Here is a 26,268-nt window from a genome sequence, read left to right on the forward strand (position 1 = left end):
ATTTTGTTTACCTCTATTCTTAAAAGACATATCCTGAGGTAGAGCATGACCTTTACCTCCAGTAATATCAGAAATGATTTCCTTCAACTCAGGCCCGAATAGGGTCTTACCCTTGAAAGGAATAGCCAAGAGCTTTGATTTAGATGACATCCTCAGACCACGATTTAACCATAACGCTCTATGCGCTAAAATGGCAAATCCTGCATTTTTAGCTGCCAACTTAGCAATTTGAGAGGCGGCATCAGTGATAAAAGAATTAGCTAGCTTGAGAGCCTTAATTCTATCTAAAATATCCTCTAAGGGGGTCTCAACTTTAAGAGACTCTTCCAAGGCATCAAACCAGAAAGCCGCTGCAGTGGTCACTGGAACAATGCAGGCTGTCGGTTGTAAGAGGAAACCCTGATGAATAAATAACTTCTTTAGAAGACCCTCTAATTTTTTATCCATAGGGTCATTTAAAGCACAACTGTCCTCAATAGGAATAGTTGTACGTTTAGTCAGGGTAGATATAGCTCCCTCCACCTTAGGGACAGTCTGCCAATGGTCCCGAACGGTGTCTGATGTAGGATACATTTTCTTAAAATTAGGAGGGGGAGAAAAAGGTATGCCCGGTCTGTCCCACTGCATTTTAATAATTTCCGAAATTCTCATAGGAACCGGAAAAACATCAGTGTAAGTGGGTACTTCTAGATATTTGTCCATCTTACAAAACTTCTCTGGCGGAACCATAATAGGGTCACAGTCATCCAGAGTCGCTAATAACTCCCGAAGTAACAGGCGGAGGTGTTCTAGCTTAAATTTAAAGGACATAACATTTGAATCTGTCTGAGGTAACATACTTCCTGGATCCGAAAGTTCTCCCTCAGACAAAATTTCCCTGACCCCCAAGTCAGATCCCTGTGAGGGCACATCGGAAATAGCCAACAAGGCATCAGAGGACTCAGTATTCACATTAATTCCTGTCCTACTGCGTTTACCCTGTAGGACTGGTAATTTAGATAATACCTCTGTAAGGGTAGTTGACATAACTGCAGCCATATCCTTCAGAGTAAAAGAATTAGACGCATTTGATGAACTTGGCGTCACTTGCGTGGGCGTTAATGGTTGTGACACTTGGGGAGTATTAGACGGCACATCCTGATTCTCTTCAGATTGAGAATCATCCTCAGGCACACTTTCTTTACTTAAAATATGCTTCTTACATTGTAAGGCCCTTTCAGTACAAGAGGTACACAAAGTAAGAGGGGGTTCCACAATGGCTTCTAAACACATAGAACAAGGAGATTCTGCAGGTTCAGACATGTTAAACAGACTAACAATAGCCACAATAGTCGTAAATCACCTGATATAATGATTCAAACAACCTTTAGAAAAAAACGTACTGCGCCTTTAAGAAGTAAAAGCACAACAATTTCTCCCAAATTGCACTAAAAACATTACACAGTTATATAGAACACTTTAATTTGTCCAAAAATTATTGCACCCCATAAGCAAAGGAAAAATTATCCCACAAGAGACATTTTAATGCAAAAATATACTTTTTAATAATGAAAATGACCCCTGCACCTCGCCACAGCTCTACCTGCCCCAGGGTACTGAAAACTGACTCGACAATGATCCGGTGACTGCAAACCAACTGTAGGCTCCACCGGAGCTAATGCCTGCTGCCTTCTTAGACAAAGAAAACTGCGTGTCTGAGCGCGCGAAAATAGGCCCCGCCCATCAAGGACGTCACATCAACACTCAGCCTAACCACATGGGAAGCGGTTTGACAAGAAAAGCCATGTGGTCTCCCCAGAACATACATTAATCTAACATCAATCTGTGATAAAAACATATACATGTCAAGCTGCCTCTCCCAGTGTCAAGCCCTATATAAATATGCAAACCGTATTAGCAATAAGTATAAACACAGTACTTTCAGTAACACCTTCAATTTCCCACAGGTCTACTGCTTACCCCTTCCTTTGCAGGGAAAATATGTCAGCCAGTTCTGATACAACAAGTCTCCTCAGAAATAAAAGACTGAACATACCTTTTTTTGCTTGTAGCATGACACCGTTCTCCACACTGAAGATTTCTCTTGTACTACCTTCAGAAGCTCTGTGGGAACCATAATGGATCTTAGTAACGTCTGCTAAGATCATCAAAGTCAGGGCAGAAAAATGTCTTCATTCCATAACCATCTCTCCCTGAGGAAAATAGTACACACCGGTACCATTTTAAAATAAAAAACTTCTTGATTGAAGAATCTAAAACTAACCTCACTTTACCTCTTCCTATTACTAACACAGGCAAAGAGAATGACTGGATTGGGAGGGAAGGGAGGAGCTATTTATACAGCTCTGCTGTGGTGCTCTTTGCCACTTCCTGTTAGCAAGAGGATAAATCCCACAAGCAAGGATGAAACCTGTGGACTCGTCATATCTTTGTAAAAGAAATAAGATATAAAAAAGCGCTAAAATGTAAGCACAAAAACAATGAAAATGTAGATCTATTTTCTTATATGAAAGTTTGCTGAAGAGGGGCGTTAAAGCTACTAGGCAGGCTGTATAAATATTTCTATTGGTTTATATATGTCTGACATGGAGAATAGTTGCTTATTTTTAGTGATAAATAAGGAGAAGTTACTAATCCGACTGGAGAAATTTATCATTTCTCCTCAGCTCTCCTATGGAGAAAAAACTACTTTTATTATAAATACGGGCGCACATGTGCGCCTCTCCATAGGCGAGCTGTAGAGAACTGATAGGAGAACAGAAAGGAGAATTTCCCAAATGATTGATAAATGGAGCCCTTTATTATTATTTTTTTATCCATTGACTAGCATTTTAGCCAACTACTGCTGTGTTGTGCACAACCCATGGGCGTGAGCACAATGTTATCTATATGGCTCACGTATATTTATATACAAATGTTGGCTGTACAAAGCTGGGGAATGGGTAGTAAAGGCATTGTCTATCTTTTTAAATAATAACAATTTTGTTGTTGACTGTCCCTTTAAAGGGATAGGATCGTCAAAAATAAACTTGCTTTTTTCAGAGAGAGCATTTAATTTTATGACACTTAAATTCACTTCTATTTTAAAATGTGCTTTGTTCTCTTGGTATCCCACTTGTTGAAAAAGAATATGGCATTTCCTACACTAGTGAAAGCTAGTTGCTGACTGGTGCCTTCACACATTTGTCTCTTGTGATTGGCTAACTAGATGTGTAGTGCAGTGCTGTTCCTTCAGCAAAGGATAACAAAATAATGAAGCAAATTTGATAATAGAAGTAAATTGGAAAGTTGATTAAAATTGTCCCTTAAATGTTTTAAAAGTCTTTAAAACTGCAATTCTGTCTCCTGATGTTGTTTATCTAATCTCTCTTGTTGTGGCCAATGAGGGACACACAAAAATGAGCTCCTTTACAGACCAAGCAATCTCTATGCTTCATGTAGTTGAGCCAGGGCTCTATATTTCATAAAACTCATTTAGCATCTCTGGGGCAGCGGAGAATTGCTATTTTTAGATTTAAATTACAAGAAAGGAATGTAAAATAATGAAAGAATGTTGCAAAGACTTTTCACTATGTATAACGGATCATTTTGTGAAATGAAAGAGGGGTATATACAAGATGGCAACTCCCACTCTCTGACGGTTTCTACTCCAGTGGTTAGAAGATATCAACCCACCAAGTAGAAAATAATAGAATAGAAAATCATTTTGTAAGAATTATTCTCAATATAGCCCCATCTTTGAGGTAAGCGGATGCTGTATGTCCACTGATCGATGTTATCATTGCATGAGGTTTCCCAGGTGCAGTACCGCCTCCTACTCTTGCGCAACACACAAATCTCAAACAGCAATAAAATCCAAAATAGTACCCATCTAGATTGAGTCTGTGGAAACTCATGATATGGAATACCCATTGCTACTATTTCCATAGCTTAAAGGGTCAGTAAAGTCATTATTAGAGATTCATGATTTAGACAGAGCATACAATTTTAAACAAATTTCCAATTTACTTCTATTATTTAATTTGCTTCCTTTGCTTGTTATCCTAGGTTCTAGAAGCTGATTGATGGCTGTGTATATATACACACACACACACACACACACCCCCCGAATGTCACTGGCTCACCCATGTGTTCAGTTTAGAAACCAGTAGAGAATGAAGCAAATTTGATAATAGAAGTAAACTGGAAAATTGTTTAAAATTGTATGTTCTACCTAAATCATGAAAGATTTTTTTTGGGTTTCATGTCCCTTTAAGCTAAAAGTGACAATGTTGTAAATAAAGCTTGATTTAAAAAAAAAAATAAAAAAAAATTACTTGGTGCCGGATTAGAAGACCAGTCAATGTGAAATCCTTTATTCCGTGCTTGTTCTAATGTCAGATATCTTCTTTCCTGTGAGAATTAAAAACATCAAGTTTCAACTTCCTTTTAGAACATCTTCTTGTTTAATTTCCACACAATACGCAAATTACTCGTATTCTAAAATTATATAACATTTATCACACATCAACAAATCAATGATATGTTAAATCAGAATAGGGAGTGATTACCTCAAAATAATATTAATATTTGCAACAAGTCAAACTTAAATGTAATTTAAGGCATTCACAGCATGTGTTTGCTTTTGAAACTTTTACTAAAATTGAAATGCACCCATGAACATTTAGTGGGGGCATGGATGGCTGTGGTGAAAAACAAAATTTATGCTTAAAGGGACATGAAACCCAATTTTTTTCTTTCATGATTTAGAAAGAGCATACAATTATAAACAACTTTCTAATTTACTTCTATTATCTGTTTTGCTTCATTCTCTTGATATTCTTTGCTGAAAAGCATATCTACATATGCTTAGTAGCTGCTGATTGGTAGCTGCACATAGATGCCTCATGTGATTGGTTCACTGTGTGCATTGCTATTTCTTCATTAAAGTATATCTAAAGAATAAAGCAAATTAGATAATAGAAGTAAATTGGAATGTTGTTTAAAATTATATTCTCTACCTTAATCAATAAAGAAAATGTTTGGGTATAGTGTCCCTTTAACTGATAAATTATTTTCTTTCCTTGACATGGAGAGTCCACAAATCCATTCTTATTACTAGTGGGATATTCAAATCCTGGCCAGCAGGAGGAGGTAAAGAGCACCCCAGGAGAGGTATAGAGGTGCCTGAGGTTTATACAAAAAAAGCCAACTTAACTCAAATTAAGGGCAGGTCATGGACTCTCCACACCAAGGAAAGAAAATAATTTAAAGGGCCATTATACACTTTTTCTTTGCATAAATATTTTGTAGATGATCTATTTATAAAGCCCATAAAGTTTTTTTTTTTTTTTAAATGTATAATGTTGCTTATTTTTAAATAACATTGCTCTGATTTTCAGACTCCTAACCAAGCCCCAAAGTTTTATTTGAATACCGTCAGCTACCTTCTCCAGCTTGCTCCTGTTTGTGTAAAGGGTATTTTCATATGCAAAAGAAGGGGGAGTGTCTTATTTCCCACTTGCAGTGGGCTTTCCAACTACCTTTTCAACAGAGCTAAACTGAAAGCTTCCAAGTACGTTTTTAAACCATTTTATACTGGATTTTTATATCAGTATCTGTGCATCTTATTCTTTATAGTAGTGTCTATTACATGCAGTTATAAGAAAATGAGTGTATATTGTCCCTTTAAAAGGTACACATAAATTTTGTTTTCTTTCCCATTGGCATGGAGAGTCCACTAATCCATTCGAATTACTAGTGGGAACCAATACCCAAGCTAGAGGACACAATGGAAGGGAGGGAGAACACCACAGACGGATCGAAATAGAAGGCACCGCCGCTTGAACCCTTCTCCCAAGACACCTCAGCCGAGGCAAAAGATAAAATTTGTAGAATTTGGAAAAGAATGCAATGAGGACCAAGTGATCTCCTTGCAGATTTGCGTCATAGAAGCTTCCCCTTAGAAAATACAGGAAAACCCCCCCAGCCCTAGTGGAATGAGCCGTAATTCTCTCAGGAGGCAGTGACCAGCTGACTCGTAAACTAACCGAACGATTCTCAACCAGAGAGAAAGAAAAGCATAAGAGGCCTTCCGACCCTTACGCTTACCAGATAAAACGACAAAAAGAGCAATAGACTGAAAAATAAATAAATCTCTAGTTGCTTGTAGATAGAAATTCAGAGCACACACACAACATCCAGGTTATGCAACAGATGCTCCTTCGGAGAAGAATTAGGTGAAAAGGAAGAAATGTATGTTGCGAACCGACCCCACCTTAGGAAGAAAACCTAAGAACGGAGGATCGCCTTATCCGCGAGAAAATTATGGACAGGGATTCACACTGCAGTCGAAAGTTCAGAAACTCTGCGAGCAGGAGAAATATCAATTTCCAAGATAACCGAAGGAAGAGAGAAATTTAACACCATACAATGTCACACACATAAAATCTCACCTCAACATGAGGGAAGATAAAGCCGTGTCCTTAAAACACAAAACTATGATACATGGCAACATGCGTGTTGAAATAAGACCCCATCATAAAAAGGATCAAAAACATGAAAAGGATAAATAGAAAGTCTCTCAATGAGAGAGGCAAAAATACAGAAAAAAAAACTGTACAGAACAGGATAACAAACTAAGACATATAATATATATGCTATGATAAATTATCAAGAAGTGATTAACATGCCATCTAAAGTGTAATAATCTACCATAAAAGAGATTGAGAGCATACACATTTAAATTCATTTAGATTGAACTGCCACCCGATGGCAGCCAAATCAGACAAGTAAGATGTCAATAAATAATAAGACATCCAGCCCCAGCAGAGAACAACCCAACAAATCTGGAAAGAAAATCCATGAGCAAGTTATAAGGGTCAAGGAATGTTAGACATGAAAGAAAAACATCTCAACAAGAGAAGAATAAAAATATTGTATTACTATAAACAAAAACAAGAATAGATGGGGGGCGGAGCTAGCCTGGGATCTGTACGGTCGCACTTTCCTTCAGCTCTGCTGATATTACTTACAATTTTATTCAATTTGACCGTCAGCCCATCACTAATATATCTCAAGGATATCCCTAATCCCAGAGAGGAGGACGAGGACCCCTGAGGCATTAAACAAAAGCTATAAAGGAGAAAACAACTGGTTATTGGGCTGTTTAAAAATCAGGCCTTCTAGGGATTACCGTCTTCTCTCCCACGTGGAGGATAAGGAGCATGACTTTTAACTGGGAGATAAGCGTACAACACCTGCTACTTACTCACTTCCAGAGATTGGAGCGTGAGTTGACTCTGGCGTTTTTACCAACTAATGGTAATCTACCTCTTGAAAAGAACCACCAACATATATTGGCATACAAGCTCTCACAGAACAGGTCTAGTGAACCTCAGATTACCGCAAGCGAACCACTTCATTCGACTCAGGCACCTCTTGTAGATGAGCGACCTAGCATAGATATTCTCAATTGCACTGCTGATCCCACACTCTCGCATGATACTCTGGCCCTCCACGGAACGGAAAGGAGCTCAAAATTTACAGGCTTGGCCTAATTGTATTGCGGGGGCAGAGGTGTATACTCGCTTGCTGGATGACAGCGTGGAACATGAGGTATGTGTCGACTTACTGTCATTTGAGCTGAACGGCACGTCCCAGTCCACATCCTCACATGTTATGATTGCAGACGCTGCTGATATTACCACTGAGCCCTTTTATATAAGTGATCAGCATGCAGAATGGGTAGCCGGACCTGCAGACTTACCATCTAAATTTGCCCTGCTTAAGGACATACTTATATTGGACACGGGAGAAACCCCCTCAGAGTGGATCCTCTCCAAATGGATAGCGGCTCCTAATCTGTGGCACTTTGAGCTGTGTGTATGGAAAAAAGCCAGTCCGCTACTACAACAACATAGGCAGAGCGAAAAACTGACAGTGTGCCTCTTAATGACCTTAACTTACTATGAGAAGGGTTAACTATAGAAGACATGGGGCTCATTAATACTCCAGTTTATTTATGGGCTTTTACTGCAGTTTTTACCCTCAAAAATCCTTTTTTTCACGAAATGGTTATAGGCTTGCAGCCTAACACAAGCTGATCACCTTGCACTCTCGATGTTTAGTGTGCTGCAAGGATGTTGTTTATTTACAATTTATTTACATTATTAGATCATATATAGCATTTCACTTATGTAATTCTGTTGGAACTTCACTGCTAGATTTTCCTATAATATCCCTGATATTTCCTTAACCTGTTTGACAAACATCCCTATGCATGTAAAAATTTTTATTGGTAAGATACATGCTGTTGACACAATATTTCCTGCTTTATTATATAGCTCTATTGGACCATCAGCCTCATGAGTTCCCTCATAAGCATAGCTAACCCTCTTATGTGTTCACAGGATTGGATATGATAGGGACAAGAATAGCTTATGGTTAGGACCTTTACAATCTCTAGTTGGATAAATTCCACTGCGGTTGGGTATAGGGCCCATGCCCAATCGCTGGATCATTGTATAATCTCCTTTTATTAGGGGGTTAGCATAGTTGGAGTTAGGTTCTTTACAGAGGTTGGACTCGGCCTGACTTTATTTGTCCCGTGACTGCAGGTCCTGTATTTTAACTGCTGGAGCTTTATAATACTTTTCTTACCAGCAAATATATAACTTGTTTCTTATCTGTAATTGGTAGTTACCTTAACAGCTTTCCACTGTGGTATAGTACCAAAGTTATAACTATTTTTTTGAGGATAAAAGTTTTTAGATTAATTTAGATCGGCAGCTATACAGTATGCTGTCATAGTGCAGTGTGAAGCTAAATAAAGCAAGCGTTTTAGTTTATATTAGGAGCCATAGAGGGAACCTTGGTCAAATTTTCACTATTCTCCAGTAGTTACTTCTGTGGTTCCCCTGGTAATATACTGCACTTTCCCCCCTTATTAGAGGGTATGATTTTCATTATAGATTGTACATTTTCTCACTACCATCTACATCATTAGCCTAAGGGTTGGCTTACTCTATGTTGTCTTATTTACTTATATTTCTAGTTCTGCTTAGAACGCTAGTACTGTAGCTATCTTAATACCGTTTGTTGCTCATGTCTGTCCAAGCAATACTTTATTCTACAATATTTTAACTGTTATGTATAGTTGTATTATATTCTGTTATTTGATGGTCTTTCAAGACCGTCGTGCTCCTTGATGTTATTGATCTTATTCGTGGCTGTTGGTTCGTCCTGTACTGATAACTATGGTTAACTTTTTTACTTAGCATCAGTCATATTTCACATTACTTATCACTTCTAGGTTGCGCCTACTATTGATTGCTGGAACGTTGCTAGAAAATGAGGTAACACCCATGTGACTAATGTGGGCTGGTCCCACGACACTTCCACACTTAAGAATCTCCCAACACATAATAAGCACATAGAGAAGTATGACACATCTCTTTATTAATATCCCAGGCTTTGGGGGTTACACTATGCTATATAAATCTCTAATCCAATATTTACCCCATTTTCATAGTCTTCCCTTGTTAGGAGTATATTTCCCTATCCACAGTCTTATATAAATAGACGGCCTCATATTGCCTCCTTTAGTACCCCTCCTTTTTTTCCAAATTAAACTATGCCCAATCATCATGATTTCATATAGAGATAGCACTTCCATTACATGTAGCTTAATACATCTATATGACCACCTCCCCCCCCCCCCCTTTACATAATGTGCCTCCTTGTTCAGGAGGACCAACTTTGCGGCTTTTCTTGTCTATGCCGCACCTTTTCACAGCAACAGTTATTCATAGCTTTAGTGCCCAAAATTTAAGTGGTTTTAATTCTCCCCATTGTAAGCCACATACGGTGATAATCCTTGCTGTATCATTCTGGGCCACAACATATTATTACTTATACTTATTATAGTTTATTCACCTACATCTTCCCATGCAACTTTTCTATAAGTATTTTTGAGAAATTCAGGAAACTATGAGGTTTCTCTTTATTATGCCTGTTTATTCTGGATGCATACTGTATATTGTTCTTATGTCACATCCTGTAAAATGCTGTTGATATTGTTTGTTTGCTAAAAAGTTGTTACATATCTTTTCTGTTTATTTCACCATCCCTGTAACATTGAAACCTTGCTGTATGTGACATGTGATGCAAAAACATATTCTTTTATGATTGATGTATGCCTTTAAATATACCTCAATAAAAATATTTATTAAAAAAAAACAAAAAAAAAAAACAGGAATAGATATACTGGTGTTCTAAAAACACTTGGACTCGTAGTATGATACATGAAATCAAACATGAGAAGATATATATATATTAGTGTCCTGAGAAGTATGATACATTAAAAACCATACTAATAGAAATAAATTAGTGCTCAAAAACACTAACAAATTGAGCATGAAAACATGTCATGGTCAAAAGTAAATATCTCAATATGATAAAAATCACAAAATTGTATTCCTAAAACCATAGAAAAAACTATGTATATTAGTGTCCTAAAAACACTAAGACGTGAAGTACAATACATCAAGAACATACTAGATACAGACGAAAGGAAAAGATCCCCTCATAAGAGAAGGATTAAATAATGAAATATGAAATAATATACGTTTTATAAAGAGGCTACTATCATAATCTCCAAAGAAAGATTGAATAATCCACATAAATATAATAATGTGAATAAGTTATAGAAAGCCCCTCAGTCAATATAGATAAGAGAAAATAAGCATGTATCTTCCTTGAGCTGAAACCAGATGCAGAAAATACAAGGTATAGTCAGAAGAAAGCCATCCTGAAAAATACAACAGGTAGATTTCTTAAATATAAAATAAAAACAAATATTTTAATTTCGACCCAGAATATGCAAGGAGGGCTACTATACTAGGTATTACAATAATACACCAAAACTAGCCCGTGTAGGAAAGGGTCCTATTTAACCCCATCACTGACTTAAAGTCTGATTTCTCATGATGTATCCCAATGACTCTTCACTGTGACAACATAGAGATTACCCCTAGCCTGAAAGGCTTAATTACATAAACGCAATCCTCCAAGAAGGAGCATTGGACCAAGTTCTTGAAAGCATCACAAAAGAAAGAAAAACCCACGTTCAGATGTAAAAACCATCTCCTGAGATACAGTATATCCAAGTGATCTCCGCTCCATTGTCTGAGTATGTAAACTGTACATGTCTCAGATGGAAAAAGAAAAGAATATACATTCCATTTACATGATCGAAACAGTATCATCCCCCTACCCTGGTATCCGTACTAAGGAACCAGGAGAGAGTCATACGCCCAGAAGTAAACCTGGAGTCTCCAGCCTCGTGCCAGATGCCTTGCCACTTGAGTCACTAAGAGGCACTGCCCACCGAAACCTCTAAAATCTGGACACTACCAGAAGAGCTCTTAGAATCTTCCTAATTCTGCTAGAGGAAGAGAGTTCCAAAAAGTCCAACCACAGGATTGAAATGATCCCAACGAAGCCAGACCCTGGCTGGTATCCGTACTAAGGAACCAGGAGAGAGTCATTATATGCCCAGAAGTAAACCTTGAGTCTCCAGCCTTGTGCCAGAAACTGAAACTTGGAAAAGTTATGTTAAAACCAGAAGGAGAATTAATTTTAACCCCTTTCACACCATATACTCCTATAAGAGTAGTAGAACATAATGACAGATTAAAAATTCCTTAAACACAAAGGAATAAAATAAAAGGTGTAATTAAATAATAGGCCGCCAGATGGCGACAAGTAGTAAAGCCCATAAAAGAAATTCTGATAATCAGAAATTTCAAATACATGAAATAAATTGGCGAATTAAAATTATTAGTGGCAAAAATAGGTAAAACCTGTTGCTTGACTCAAAATAACAAGCACTGAAAAAAAATTGTTCTGTCCTCTATGCAATGAATGTAATGCAGAACTTAGTTTTCAAAACGGAATGAAATATTCAGCATAGTCCCCTCCAGATTCACATGGAGAGAAGCTTACCGCTGTCAAAGAGGACAGACTCATTACCTTGTAACTAAGGAGCACACAATGCGCTTTAAGAGCAGGCTAGTCTAGTAGACGGCAGCTCCACAATGTCCTTAGACTGAAGCGGAGCGCCTCATAAGCAGTCGTGCCGCATCGCTGAACGGTCCCCATGGACCCGCCCCCTATAGCGATCCCCTTAGAGTAGATACAGCTCCTTGAAGGCCTTCTGTGAAGATAACATAGGAGCGGAGTATGCGCCAACAATGACCCTGCGGTGGGAAAATTAACCCCACCGTCGCTGGATCGCGCATACATATTGAAAAAAAATATTGTCACCGGAATCTAACCCAGACCTCAGGGGCTCCATTACACTTAACCCTATTTTCAATAAAAATGGAGCAGAATAAGCGGATCCACTCCTCTGAGGGAGTACGCCCCTCCGCTGACCAAAAACAAAACCTATGCAGAAAAAAACTAAGAATCTTAAAATAAAGAAGAGAGCTAGTCTCAATATCGGATGCTGATCAGAATAGGGACATTTCAATGTTTTAATCTTTAGATGAGATGGGAATGAAAACGGCAGACAGCATTAGAATGGAGAGCTAGTATTAAATCTCCAATGCAAGCTGCGCCATAGAAAAGCTGAGGTGTAGTGCTGGATAATGGCGATCCCTGTCTACCATTTGTCCACACATTACACACACCCTTAGCTTAGGAACAAATTCCCAAAAGCGCCAATAAAAAAGTCAAATAGACCCACTATTTAAAAATTCAGAGATAAACTAAACACTATAAAATCACAAGGTCTATTACTCAATGATAGATAAATAATGCACATATAAACTAATACTTTATCCTAAAAAAGGAATAAACTCTTACCAAATATGTATTCAACAAAGGCAGATCAAAAGTGAAAAATATATAATTGTAGTTCAAACAAATAATGTTCACAATTTTCCTCCACACTGTCCTGCTGCTCCTTATATTCCACTGGTGTAGAATCCGTGGTAGCAAAACTGAAGAAAATCTCTGTCAAAAGACACAAGAAGACAGGAGCGCAACTCCGTGCACCAATCAGTACACGGATGATCTAAGTGTAGATTTAAAACGATTTTAATGGTAGCAATACATATATAAACATCCAAACAAATGATTGCAAACTCACATAGTAGCCCTCAAACATATGAGGTATGTCAGCACATCATAAAATAAGAAGAGAGTGCGTCCCACTGCTGGTCTTCTCTCTCTCTCCCAAGATATTCGATAGCCAGCAAGTAAATCCTCTCAGAAAAACCGGACCCTCTCTGCTCTCATGCGATAGACGCTGTACTGTAATTAGCCGGCTCCAGTCCAGGTACTAACACACTCGTCAGAGTACGTCGTACGTTGTGTCTGACGAAGCGAGGAGGAGCCTCGCGAAACGCGTTAGGCCACGCCCACTTTACGCAACGTAGGACGTACTCTGACGAGTGTGTTAGTACCTGGACTGGAGCCGGCTAACTACAGTACAGCGTCTATCGCATGAGAGCAGAGAGGGTCCGGTTTTTCTGAGAGGATTTACCCGCTGGCTATCGAATATCTTGGGAGAGAGAGAGGAGAAGACCAGCAGTGGGACGCACTCTTCTTATTTTATGATGTGCTGACATACCTCATTTGTTTGAGGGCTACTATGTGAGTTTGCAATCATTTGTTTGGATGTTTATATATGTACCATTAAAATAGTTTTAAATCTACACTTAGATCACCCGTGTACTGTTTGGTGCACGGAGTTGCGCTCCTGTCTTCTTGTGTCTTTTGACAGAGATTTTCTACACCCTTAGCTTAACTGCCTGAAATATCAGCACAAAAGCTCCAACAGAAAATTCTGTCTTAATCAGGATAGGAGCGTAAGGGGATAATCCACCTACCATAAGCCTGGGTCTTACCAAGTACATCAGACCTGACATAAGGCTGAATAAGCAGCAATTCTCATAGTCCCTGGATAATCAAGGAAGCTGCACAGCCGCAAGATATCCCAAATTAGCGGATATACAAAGTAAAAACAAACCCTTCCTCAGGGAAGCAGGTCCAACTTGGTCCCTGTTATTCCAGTCCTTCTATTGCTTCTGTGAAATATATAAAAAAGGACTTACCCTCCAGGGAACTTCTGCTGTGGAGCAGTCACAGCAGCTGCAGGTCTGATAGCCTCATTCGACCGCCAACAGGGACCTGTAGAAGACGAAAAACAGAGTAACCAACCCTGGTTTTCTATATAGGGGTAGCAATAATGTTAGAAGCTAAGCAAAGGACTACCTCACCGTCTTCTAACTGCTAAAAGCCACCATTACTCTTACTAAAGAGATTGACATGGACACAGCATAGCCCTAATCCTTGCTTGCATGGAAAAGTACCCATTAAAAGATTAAAATTCTTCAGACACTATCTTCACACATCATCCCGTGATAGAGGCAAAGAAAATGACTGGGGGTTATGGGTAAGGAAAGTGACACTTAATAAACTCTGCTGGGGTGCTATTTGCCTCCTCCTGCTGGCCAAGAGTTGAATATCCCACTAGTAATTAGAATGAATTTGTGGACTCTCCATGCCAATGGGAAAGAAACAACATGCAACTCAATTTGTCTTGTAGGATTCAGATAAGACGTGATTTTAAACAACTTTCTAATGCACTTCTATTATTGAATTTGTTTAACCTCTTAAGGACCGGGCAGTTCAGACTAAGACTTCCCCAAAAGAGTATTTTTAGCATTTTTGCCATCACTACATTTAAACAGAAATAGCCAGGAGCGTGGCTATGCAGCGTTCAGGATAGGTCGCACTTCATGAAGCTCCTTGAAACTTTTCCTGAAAAACATAATTTATGCTTACCTGATAAATTTATTTCTCTTGTAGTGTGTTCAGTCCACGGTTCATCCATTACTTATGGGATATATTCTCCTTCCCAACAGGAAGTTGCAAGAGGATCACCCAAGCAGAGCTGCTATATAGCTCCTCCCCTCATATGTCATATCCAGTCATTCGACCGAAACAAGACGAGAAAGGAGAAACTATAAGGTGCAGTGGTGACTGGAGTTATAATTTTAAAATTTAGAACCTGCCTTAAAAAGACAGGGCGGGCCGTGGACTGAACACACTACAAGAGAAATAAATTTATCAGGTAAGCATAAATTATGTTTTCTCTTGTTAAGTGTGTTCAGTCCACGGGTCATCCATTACTTATGGGATACCCATACCAAAGCTAAGTACACGGATGAAGGGAGGGACAAGGCAGGAACATTAAACAGAAGGAACCACTGCCTGTAGAACCTTTCTCCCAAAACCAGCCTCCGAAGAAGCGAAAGTGTCAAATTTGTAAAATTTGGAAAAAGTATGAAGTGAAGACCAAGTTGCAGCCTTGCAAATCTGTTCAACAGAGGCCTCATTCTTAAAGGCCCAGGTGGAAGCCACAGCTCTAGTGGAATGAGCTGTAATTCTTTCAGGAGGCTGCTGTCCAGCAGTCTCATAGGCTAAACGTATTATGCTACGAAGCCAAAAAGAGAGAGAGGTAGCCGAAGCCTTTTGACCTCTCCTCTGTCCAGAGTAAACGACAAACAGAGAAGAAGTTTGTCTAAAATCTTTAGTTGCCTGTAAGTAGAACTTCAGAGCACGGACCACGTCCAAATTATGCAAAAGACGTTCCTTCTTTGAAGAAGGATTAGGACATAATGATGGAACAACAATCTCTTGATTGATATTCCTGTTAGAAACAACCTTAGGTAAAAACCCAGGTTTAGTACGCAGTACTACCTTGTCTGAATGAAAGATCAGATAAGGAGAATCACAATGTAAGGCAGATAACTCAGAGACTCTACGAGCCGAGGAAATAGCCATCAAAAACAAAACTTTCCAAGATAAAAGCTTAATATCAATGGAATGAAGGGGTTCAAACGGAACACCCTGAAGAACTTTAAGAACCAAGTTTAAGCTCCATGGAGGAGCAACAGCTTTAAACACAGGCTTAATTCTAGCCAAAGCCTGACAAAAGGCCTGGACGTCTGGATTCTCTGCCAGACGTTTGTGTAAAAGAATAGACAGAGCTGAAATCTGTCCCTTTAGCGAACTAGCGGACAAACCTTTTTCTAAACCCTCTTGTAGAAAAGCCAATATCCTAGGAATCCTAACCTTACTCCATGAGTAACTCTTGGATTCGCACCAATATAAATATTTACGCCATATCTTATGGTAAATCTTTCTGGTCACAGGTTTCCGAGCCTGTATTAATGTATCAATAACCGAATCCGAAAACCCCCGCTTAGATAGAATCAAGCGTTCAATTTCCAGGCAGTCAGCCTCAGAGAAATTAGGTTTGGATGGTTGAAAGGACCCTGAATTAGAAGGTCCTGCCTCAGAGGAAGAGACCATGGTGGACAGGATGACATGTCCACTAGGTCTGCATACCAGGTCCTGCGTGGCCACGCAGGCGCTATCAGAATTACCGATGCCCTCTCCTGTTTGATCCTGGCAATCAGTCGAGGTAGCAACGGAAATGGTGGAAACACATAAGCTATGTTGAAAACCCAAGGGGCTGCTAATGCATCTACCAGCACCGCTCCCGGGTCCCTGGACCTGGATCCGTAACAAGGAAGCTTCGCGTTCTGGTGAGATGCCATGAGATCCAGATCCGGTTTGCCCCAACGATGAATCAGTTGAGCAAATACCTCCGGGTGAAGTTCTCACTCTCCCGGATGAAAAGTCTGGCGACTTAGGAAATCCGCCTCCCAGTTCTCTACGCCTGGGATGTAAATCGCTGACAGGTGGCAAGAGTGAGACTCTGCCCAGCGAATTATCTTCGAGACTTCCAACATCGCTAGGGAACTCCTGGTTCCCCCTTGATGATTGATGTAAGCCACATTCGTGATATTGTCCGACTGAAATCTGATGAACCTCAGTCTTGCTAACTGAGGCCAAGCTAGAAGAGCATTGAATATTGCTCTTAATTCCAGAATGTTTATTGGAAGGAGTTTCTCCTCCTGAGTCCAGATCTGAGTAATCCCCGTTCCATTGACTAAGCATGCATAGTTGCAGCGGTCTGAGATGCAGACGCGCAAATGGCACTATGTCCATTGCCGCGACCATTAAGCCGATTACCTCCATGCACTGAGCTACTGATGGGCTTGGAATGGAATGAAGGACACGGCAAGCATTGAGAATCTTTGATAACCTGGACTCCGTCAGGTAAATCTTCATCTCTACAGAATCTATAAGAGTCCCTAGAAAAGGAACCCTTGTGAGTGGTAACAGAGAACTCTTTTCCACGTTCACTTTCCACCCATGCGACCTCAGAAATGCAAGAACTATCTCTGTATGAGACTTTGCATTCTGAAAACTTGACGCTTGTATCAGAATGTCGTCTAGGTACGGAGCCACCGCTATGCCTCGTGGTTTTAGTACCGCCAGAAGTGAGCCCAGAACCTTCGTAAAAATTCTCGGGGCCGTGGCTAACCCGAAGGGAAGAGCCACAAACTGGTAATGCCTGTCTAGAAAGGCAAACCTTAGGTACCGATAATGATCTTTGTGAATCGGTATGTGAAGGTAAGCATCCTTTAAGTCCACTGTGGTCATATATTGACCCTCTTGGATCATGGGTAGGATGGTTCGAATGGTTTCCATCTTGAACGATGGTACCCTTAGGAATATGTTTAAGATCTTTAAGTCCAAGATTGGTCTGAAGGTTCCCTCTTTTTTGGGAACCACAAATAGATTTGAGTAAAATCCTTGTCCCTGTTCCGATCGCGGAACTGAGTGGATCACTCCCATGATTAAGAGGTCTTGTACACATTGTAGAAATGCCTCTCTCTTTACTAGGTTTGTTGATAACCTCGAAAGATGGAACCTCCCTTGTGGTGGAGAGGTTTTGAAATCCAGAAGGTATCCCTGAGATATAATCTTCAACGACCAGGGATCCTGCACATCTCTTGCCCAAGCCTGGGCGAAGAGAGAAAGTCTGCCCCCCACTAAATCCGTCTTCGGATAGGGGGCCCTGTCTTCATGCTGTCTTAGGGGCGGAAGTAGGCTTTCTAGCCTGCTTGCCCTTGTTCCATGACTGGTTGCCTTTCCAACCCTGTCTAACTAGCAGTAGTTCCTTCCTGTTTTGGAGCGGAGGAAGTTGATGCTGCTCCTGCCTTGAAGTTACGAAAGGCACAAAAATTAGACTGTTTGGCCTTCGGTTTGGCCCTGTCCTGAGGAAGGGCGTGGCCCTTACCTCCCGTAATGTCAGCAATAATTTCCTTCAAGCCGGGCCCGAATAAGGTCTGCCCTTTGAAAGGAATGTTAAGTAGCTTAGACTTGGAAGTTACATCCGCTGACCAGGATTTAAGCCAGAGCGCTCTGCGCGACTGTATGGCGAATCCGGAATTTTTAGCCGTAAGTTTGGTTAGATGTACTACGGCATCTGAAACAAACGCATTAGCTTGCTTAAGGGTTCTAACTTTGCTCAAAGCCTCATCCAATGGCTCTGTGCGAATCGCCTCTTCCAGAGACTCAAACCAGAATGCCGCTGCAGCCGTGACAGGCGCAATGCATGCAAGAGGCTGCAAAATAAAACCCTGTTGAACAAACATTTTCTTAAGATAACCCTCTAATTTTTTATCCATTGGATCTGAGAAAGCACAGCTATCCTCCACCGGGATAGTGGTACGCTTGGCTAAAGTAGAAACTGCTCCCTCCACCTTAGGGACCGTCTGCCATAAGTCTCGTGTGGTGGCGTCTATAGGAAACATTTTTCTGAATATCGGGGGAGGGGAAAAAGGCACACCGGGTCTATCCCACTCCTTACTAATAATTTCTGTAAGTCTTTTTGGTATAGGAAAGACGTCAGTACACACCGGTACCGCATAGTATCTATCCAACCTACACAATTTCTCTGGGATTGCCACCGTGTCGCAATCATTCAGAGCCGCTAATACCTCCCCTAGTAACACACGGAGGTTCTCAAGCTTAAATTTAAAATTTGAAATTTCTGAATCCGGTCTCCCCGGATCAGAACCGTCACCGACAGAATGAAGCTCACCGTCCTCATGTTCTGCAAATTGTGACGCAGTATCAGACATGGCTCTCGTGTCATCAGCGCGCTCTGTCCTTAACCCAGAGCTATCGCGCTTGCCCCTCAATTCGGGCATATTATATAATACTTCTTTCATAACATTAGCCATATCATGTAAAGTGATTTGTAAGGGCCTAGATGTACTTGGCGTCTCAATCCTACGCATCTCCCGAGCGGGAGACACAGGTACTGACACGTGAGGAGAGTTAGGCGGCATAACTTCCCCCTCGTTGTCTGGTGATAGTTTCTCTATCGGTACAGATTGACTTTTATTCAAAGCAATATCAATACAATTGGTACACATCGTTCTATTGGGCTCCACATTGGCTTTTGAACATGATGAACAAACAGTTTCCTCTGAATCAGACATGTTTAAACAGACGTAGCAATGAAACTAGCAAGCTTGGAAATCACTTTCAATAAGTTTACAAGCAACATAAAAAATGCTGCAGCGCTTCAAAAATACAGATATAATTAAACAATTCTTAACAAGAAGTGTAATATTAGCAGAGGATTGCACCCATTAGCAAAAGGATGATTAACCCCTCAATACCCAAAACGGATAACGCTTTTAATCACAGTCAAACACACTGTCACAGATCTGCTGTGACTGATTACCTCCCTCAAAAATGAGTTTTGCAGACCCCTGAGCTCTCTAGAGACGTCCTGGATCAAGGAGGAAGAAGCAGGAAGACTGTGCTTGAATTATAACTGTGCAACAAGGCGCTAAAACAAGGTCCCTCCCACTCCTATCACAACAGTGGGAGCCCTGATATAACGGTTTCCATGCAGAAAATATATGTCAGCCATGTGGAAAAAAATCATGCACAAAGAGATTTATCACCAAAGTACCTCACAAAAACGAATAACATGCCAGTAAACGTTTTATTAAAAAATAACATTTTCCAATGTCATGCAAAGTTATCACTAAGCCTGCTACCAGTCGCTACCACTGCAGATAAGGCTTAAGTATTATTTCAGTTTTAACAGTATTTTCTCAGTCAAATTCTAGTCCCTAGAAAATAACTTGACTGCGCATACATTTATCAGCCTGATACCAGTTACCACTACTGCATTTAAGGCTGTACTTACATCATACGGTAACAGCAGTATTTTCTTAGTCAATTCCATTCCCAGAAAATAATGTACCGCATATACCTCATTTGCGGAGGACCCCGCATGCTATTCCCATTTTCTGAAGTTACCCCACTCCTCAGAATGTCGAGAACAGCCAGTGGATCTTAGTTACGCCTGCTAAGATCATAGAAAAAAAAACGCAGGCAGTTTCTTCTTCCAAATACTGCCTGAGATAGAAAAACAGCACACTCCGGTGCCATTTAAAATAACAAACTTTTGATTGAAGAATAGTTAAGTAAAAACTCCAGCTCCTCTCGCGACCTCCTTCTTTATTGAGGGTTGCAAGAGAATGACTGGATATGACATGTGAGGGGAGGAGCTATATAGCAGCTCTGCTTGGGTGATCCTCTTGCAACTTCCTGTTGGGAAGGAGAATATATCCCATAAGTAATGGATGACCCGTGGACTGAACACACTTAACAAGAGAAATATACTTTTTGTCAAGAAAATTGGGCTCATGTTAGCATAAGCGTGTGACACTTAACTCACAATATACCGGTGCTGATCCAGCACGACCTAATCTACTTTTCTGGACTCAAGGAACTGAATAAGCCCGTTGGGACCATAGACTGAGGCCTACACATGAAGATCTAACACCCCCCCCCCCGATCAGCCGGGTTAGAGCGACGCTAATACTGCTGAATTTCTGAGGCGTTGGTGTTACTTTTATAATGGAGGGGGACTATCTTACAGCGTTACAAACACTCCTCATAAAGTTGGATGTGAAGATGCAAAGCAACTTCTACGATCTCCAGTGCACTCTCAGAGATCCTTTGGGTAGAGAACTTAAAGATACTCTCAAGATGGCGGAATATAGAGAAAATTCAGCACAGCGCACGGAATCAGAAACAGCTCAGAGAATTCTCTGCTCCAAGACAAGTATCGACCAGCATTGCTCATTGCCGTCCTACTGGTTGGAAGAAGACCAGAATTTATCTCCACTAAAGATTGACTATTATACTACTTGTACTGTGACGGATCCTACCCTCGTTATGCTGAGGGAGAGACCCCAACAGGAACCCCCACTACTTGAAACGTTGGATGGTGCGGCCGGCCATCTGACAAGCACAATCAAAGTATGGGATTTTAAGAGACAGACCCGTGCTGGGAGGGGAAGGTGTAGAGTATCCCGATATCACCTCGATGCTTCTAGGTTGCAAAACACTGCAAGACATGGAATGCCTGGTGACTTAAACCCACTCCCCTGTGATACCCCTAGTCAATCATATTTACCATTGGGGTGGGGGTTTTTGAGTTTCATGACATGAACTCCATCATGTCGCCACAACCTACAAATTGTAGCTCAGCTTGCAGCATCTGGAATTGGTTGAGCAGGGACTACCATGGTGCTCATACTGGCTGAACTGTTGCTATTATGTTTAGAGACTTTCCCATCAGCTGCCACAAGCTAAATTATCATTATTTTCCGGAGTTGGTAATGTTGAGCTGTTTTATTTTTCTCTTATACTATGTTATTGTTCTTGTACATTACACACGCTCACATGGTTGCACTGCTGCATGCTCTGACTTATAACTGTTCCTTACAGGTCCTCCTAGAGTTGCGCCTGTTAATACAATCTACTTAATCTTTTGGAAACAATGCATTTAATGTTTCTTAGTGTAGTATTGTGCACTTCAATATCTCCCCTATACACTTACTCTGTATTGACATGATCTCTTCACATACCATAGATCCACACCAAGTTCTCTTAGAGGTGGGTGTATCGTCATTTTGACTTAACAGCTATCAAAATATTTACAGCACATACACAAGGATAAGCAGGGTCTCCAGCACTTTTCAAACAGACTTTATTTGTACACAGATACAGCACACTTACGCCAGAATTACACCTAGCGTATCCTATTAGTTCCACATTACACTTTCTACTAACTCTCCTACAATCCAGTGCGTGAGATAGATCAATGTCTGATAGAAACTCACCCAATTTACTTCACCCCAAACAATAGCTAAAATCGCAGTTGTTGATTTGTAAACAGGTTACTCCTCATCAAAACTAAGAGTGTCAACCGAAGGGGATTTGAGAGCATTGATAGAGATATATATATATATATTATATAAAATCAGTGATGTGCAGTCACTAGAGGCAGGTGAGGCAGTGCTTCACCTCTCATATGGGCAAAAATATATATTTTTTTTTATTGGCTTTAAAAAAAAAAAAAAAAAAAAATTTTCCCCCAGCATTTTTTTTATATATGCTGTGCAATGGAGAGGCACAAGCAGATCTGCCCACCATTACACAACATGCTGCGCCACCTACTGGATGAAAGTGGTTAAGATCATTGCATGGCCCATTAACTGCTTATTTGAGGCAGTCCTATTTAGGCTGAACCAATCCAGTGAGAGGCATTAGTAAGTGGAACTTAGGGTTGGGGCTGGATGTTAAATCATATAAAACAAAACAAAAACGGAAAAAACATAATTTATGCTTACCTGATAAATTCCTTTCTTCTGTAGTGTGATCAGTCCACGGGTCATCATTACTTCTGGGATATTAACTGCTCCCCTACAGGAAGTGCAAGAGGATTCACCCAGCAGAGCTGCATATAGCTCCTCCCCTCTACGTCACTCCCAGTCATTCGACCAAGGACCAACGAGAAAGGAAAAGCCAAGGGTGAAGTGGTGACTGGAGTATAAATTAAAAAATATTTACCTGCCTTAAAAACAGGGCGGGCCGTGGACTGATCACACTACAGAAGAAAGGAATTTATCAGGTAAGCATAAATTATGTTTTCTTCTGTTAAGTGTGATCAGTCCACGGGTCATCATTACTTCTGGGATACCAATACCAAAGCAAAAGTACACGGATGACGGGAGGGATAGGCAGACTCTTTTATACAGAAGGAACCACTGCCTGAAGAACCTTTCTCCCAAAAATAGCCTCCGATGAAGCAAAGGTGTCAAATTTGTAAAATTTGGAAAAAGTATGAAGCGAAGACCAAGTTGCAGCCTTGCAAATCTGTTCAACAGAGGCCTCATTCTTGAAGGCCCAAGTGGAAGCCACAGCTCTAGTAGAATGAGCTGTAATTCTTTCAGGGGGCTGCTGTCCAGCAGTCTCATAAGCTAAACGAATTATGCTACGAAGCCAAAAAGAAAGAGAGGTAGCGGAAGCTTTTTGACCTCTCCTCTGCCCAGAGTAAATGACAAACAGAGAAGACGTTTGTCGGAATTCCTTAGTTGCCTGCAAGTAAAATTTTAGAGCCCGGACTACATCCAGGTTGTGCAGTAGACGTTCCTTCTTTGAAGAAGGATTTGGGCATAAAGAAGGAACAACAATCTCTTGATTGATATTCCTGTTAGTAACTACCTTAGGTAAGAACCCAGGTTTAGTACGCAGGACTACCTTATCCGAATGAAAAATCAAATAAGGAGAATCACAATGTAAGGCTGATAATTCAGAGACTCTTCGAGCCGAGGAAATAGCCATTAAAAATAGAACTTTCCAAGATAACAACTTTATATCAATGGAATGAAGGGGTTCAAACGGAACGCCCTGTAAAACATTAAGAACAAGGTTTAAACTCCATGGTGGAGCAACAGTTTTAAACACAGGCTTAATCCTGGCCAAAGCCTGACAAAAAGCCTGGACGTCAGGAACTTCTGACAGACGTTTGTGTAACAGAATGGACAGAGCTGAGATCTGTCCCTTTAATGAACTAGCAGATAAACCCTTTTCTAAACCTTCTTGTAGAAAAGACAATATCCTAGGAATCCTAACCTTACTCCAAGAGTAACCTTTGGATTCACACCAATGTAGGTATTTACGCCATATCTTATGGTAAATCTTTCTGGTAACAGGTTTCCTAGTCTGTATTAAGGTACTAATAACTGACTCAGAAAACCCACGTCTTGATAAAATTAAGCGTTCAATTTCCAAGCAGTCAGCTTCAGAGAAGTTAGATTTTGATGTTTGAAGGGACCCTGTATCAGAAGGTCCTGTTTCAGAGGTAGAGACCAAGGCGGACAGGATGACATGTCCACCAGGTCTGCATACCAAGTCCTGCGTGGCCACGCAGGTGCTATTAGAATCACTGATGCTCTCTCTTGTTTGATTCTGGCTATCAATCGAGGAAGCAACGGGAAGGGTGGAAACACGTAAGCCATCCTGAAGTCCCAAGGTGCTGTCAGAGCATCTATCAGGACTGCTCCTGGATCCCTGGATCTGGACCCGTAACGAGGAAGCTTGGCGTTCTGTCGAGACGCCATGAGATCTATCTCTGGTTTGCCCCAACGTCGAAGTATTTGGGCAAAGACCTCCGGATGAAGTTCCCACTCCCCCGGATGAAAAGTCTGACGACTTAAGAAATCCGCCTCCCAGTTCTCCACTCCCGGGATGTGGATTGCTGACAGGTGGCAAGAGTGAGACTCTGCCCAGCGAATTATCTTTGATACTTCCATCATAGCTAGGGAGCTTCTTGTCCCTCCCTGATGGTTGATGTAAGCTACAGTCGTGATGTTGTCCGACTGAAACCTGATGAACCCCCGAGTTGTCAACTGGGGCCAAGCCAGGAGGGCATTGAGAACTGCTCTCAATTCCAGAATGTTTATTGGCAGGAGACTCTCCTCCTGACTCCATAGTCCCTGAGCCTTCAGGGAATTCCAGACGGCACCCCAACCTAGAAGGCTGGCGTCTGTTGTTACAATTGTCCAGTCTGGTCTGCTGAATGGCATCCCCCTGGACAGGTGTGGCCGAGAAAGCCACCATAGAAGAGAATTTCTGGTCTCTTGATCCAGATTCAGAGAAGGGGATAAGTCTGAGTAATCCCCATTCCACTGACCTAGCATGCACAGTTGCAGTGGTCTGAGGTGTAAGCGTGCAAAGGGTACTATGTCCATTGCCGCTACCATTAAGCCGATTACCTCCATATATTGAGCCACTGACGGGTGTTGAATGGAATGAAGAGTGCGGCAAGCACTTTGAAGTCTTGATAGCCTGTCCTCTGTCAGGTAAATCTTCATTTCTACAGAATCTATAAGAGTCCCCAGGAAGGGAACTCTTGTGAGTGGAACGAGTGAACTTTTCTTTTCGTTCACCTTCCATCCATGTGACCTTAGAAATGCCAGCACTAACTCTGTATGAGATTTGGCAGTTTGAAAGCTTGAAGCTTGTATCAGAATGTCGTCTAGGTATGGAGCTACCGAGATTCCCCGCGGTCTTAGTACCGCCAGAAGAGCACCCAGAACCTTTGTGAAGATTCTTGGCGCTGTAGCCAATCCGAATGGAAGAGCCACAAACTGGTAATGCCTGTCTAGGAAGGCAAACCTTAGGTACCGGTAATGATCTTTGTGAATCGGTATGTGCAGGTAAGCATCTTTTAAATCTACAGTGGTCATGTACTGACCCTCTTGGATCATAGGTAAAATTGTCCGAATAGTCTCCATCTTGAACGATGGAAATCTTAGGAATTTGTTTAGGATCTTTAAGTCCAGGATTGGTCTGAAAGTTCCCTCTTTTTTGGGAACCACAAACAGATTTGAGTAAAACCCCTGTCCCTGTTCCGATCGTGGAACTGGATGGATTACTCCCATTAACAAGAGCTCTTGTACGCAGCGTAGAAAAGCCTCTTTCTTTGTCTGGATTGTTGACAATCTTGACAGATGAAATCTCTCTCTTGGAGGAGAGTATTTGAAGTCCAGAAGGTATCCCTGAGATATTATCTCTAGCGCCCAGGGATCCTGAACATCTCTTGCCCAAGCCTGGGCGAAGAGAGAAAGTCTGCCCCCCACTAGATCCGATCCCGGATCGGGGGCCCTCAATTCATGCTGTTTTGGGGGCAGCAGCAGGTTTCCTAGTCTGCTTGCCCTTGTTCCAGGACTGGTTAGGTTTCCAGCCTTGTCTGTAGCGAGCAACAGCTCCTTCCTGTTTTGGTGCAGAGGAAGTTGATGCTGCTCCTGCTTTGAAATTACGAAAGGAACGAAAACTAGACTGTCTAGTCTTGGCTTTGGCTTTGTCCTGAGGCAGGGCATGGCCTTTACCTCCTGTAATGTCAGCGATAATCTCTTTCAACCTGGGCCCGAATAAGGTCTGCCCTTTGAAAGGTATATTAAGCAATTTAGACTTAGA

At 41.0% G+C, this 26,268-nt stretch overlaps 1 protein-coding gene across 2 annotated transcripts in view; it reads right to left on the bottom strand.

The window, feature by feature from the left end:
• Positions 1–26,268, bottom strand: part of MTR (5-methyltetrahydrofolate-homocysteine methyltransferase) — a 600,857-nt gene that overhangs the window by 100,850 nt on the left and 473,739 nt on the right. For both annotated transcript variants that reach the window (XM_053711885.1, XM_053711884.1), the window contains one exon: positions 4,317–4,392. In XM_053711885.1, coding sequence (XP_053567860.1) covers positions 4,317–4,392 — 76 coding nt within the window. The remainder of the gene's footprint in view (positions 1–4,316; positions 4,393–26,268) is intronic.

Source organism: Bombina bombina, chromosome 4 (genome assembly GCF_027579735.1).
Source record: "Bombina bombina isolate aBomBom1 chromosome 4, aBomBom1.pri, whole genome shotgun sequence".
Classification (NCBI taxonomy): domain Eukaryota; kingdom Metazoa; phylum Chordata; class Amphibia; order Anura; family Bombinatoridae; genus Bombina; species Bombina bombina.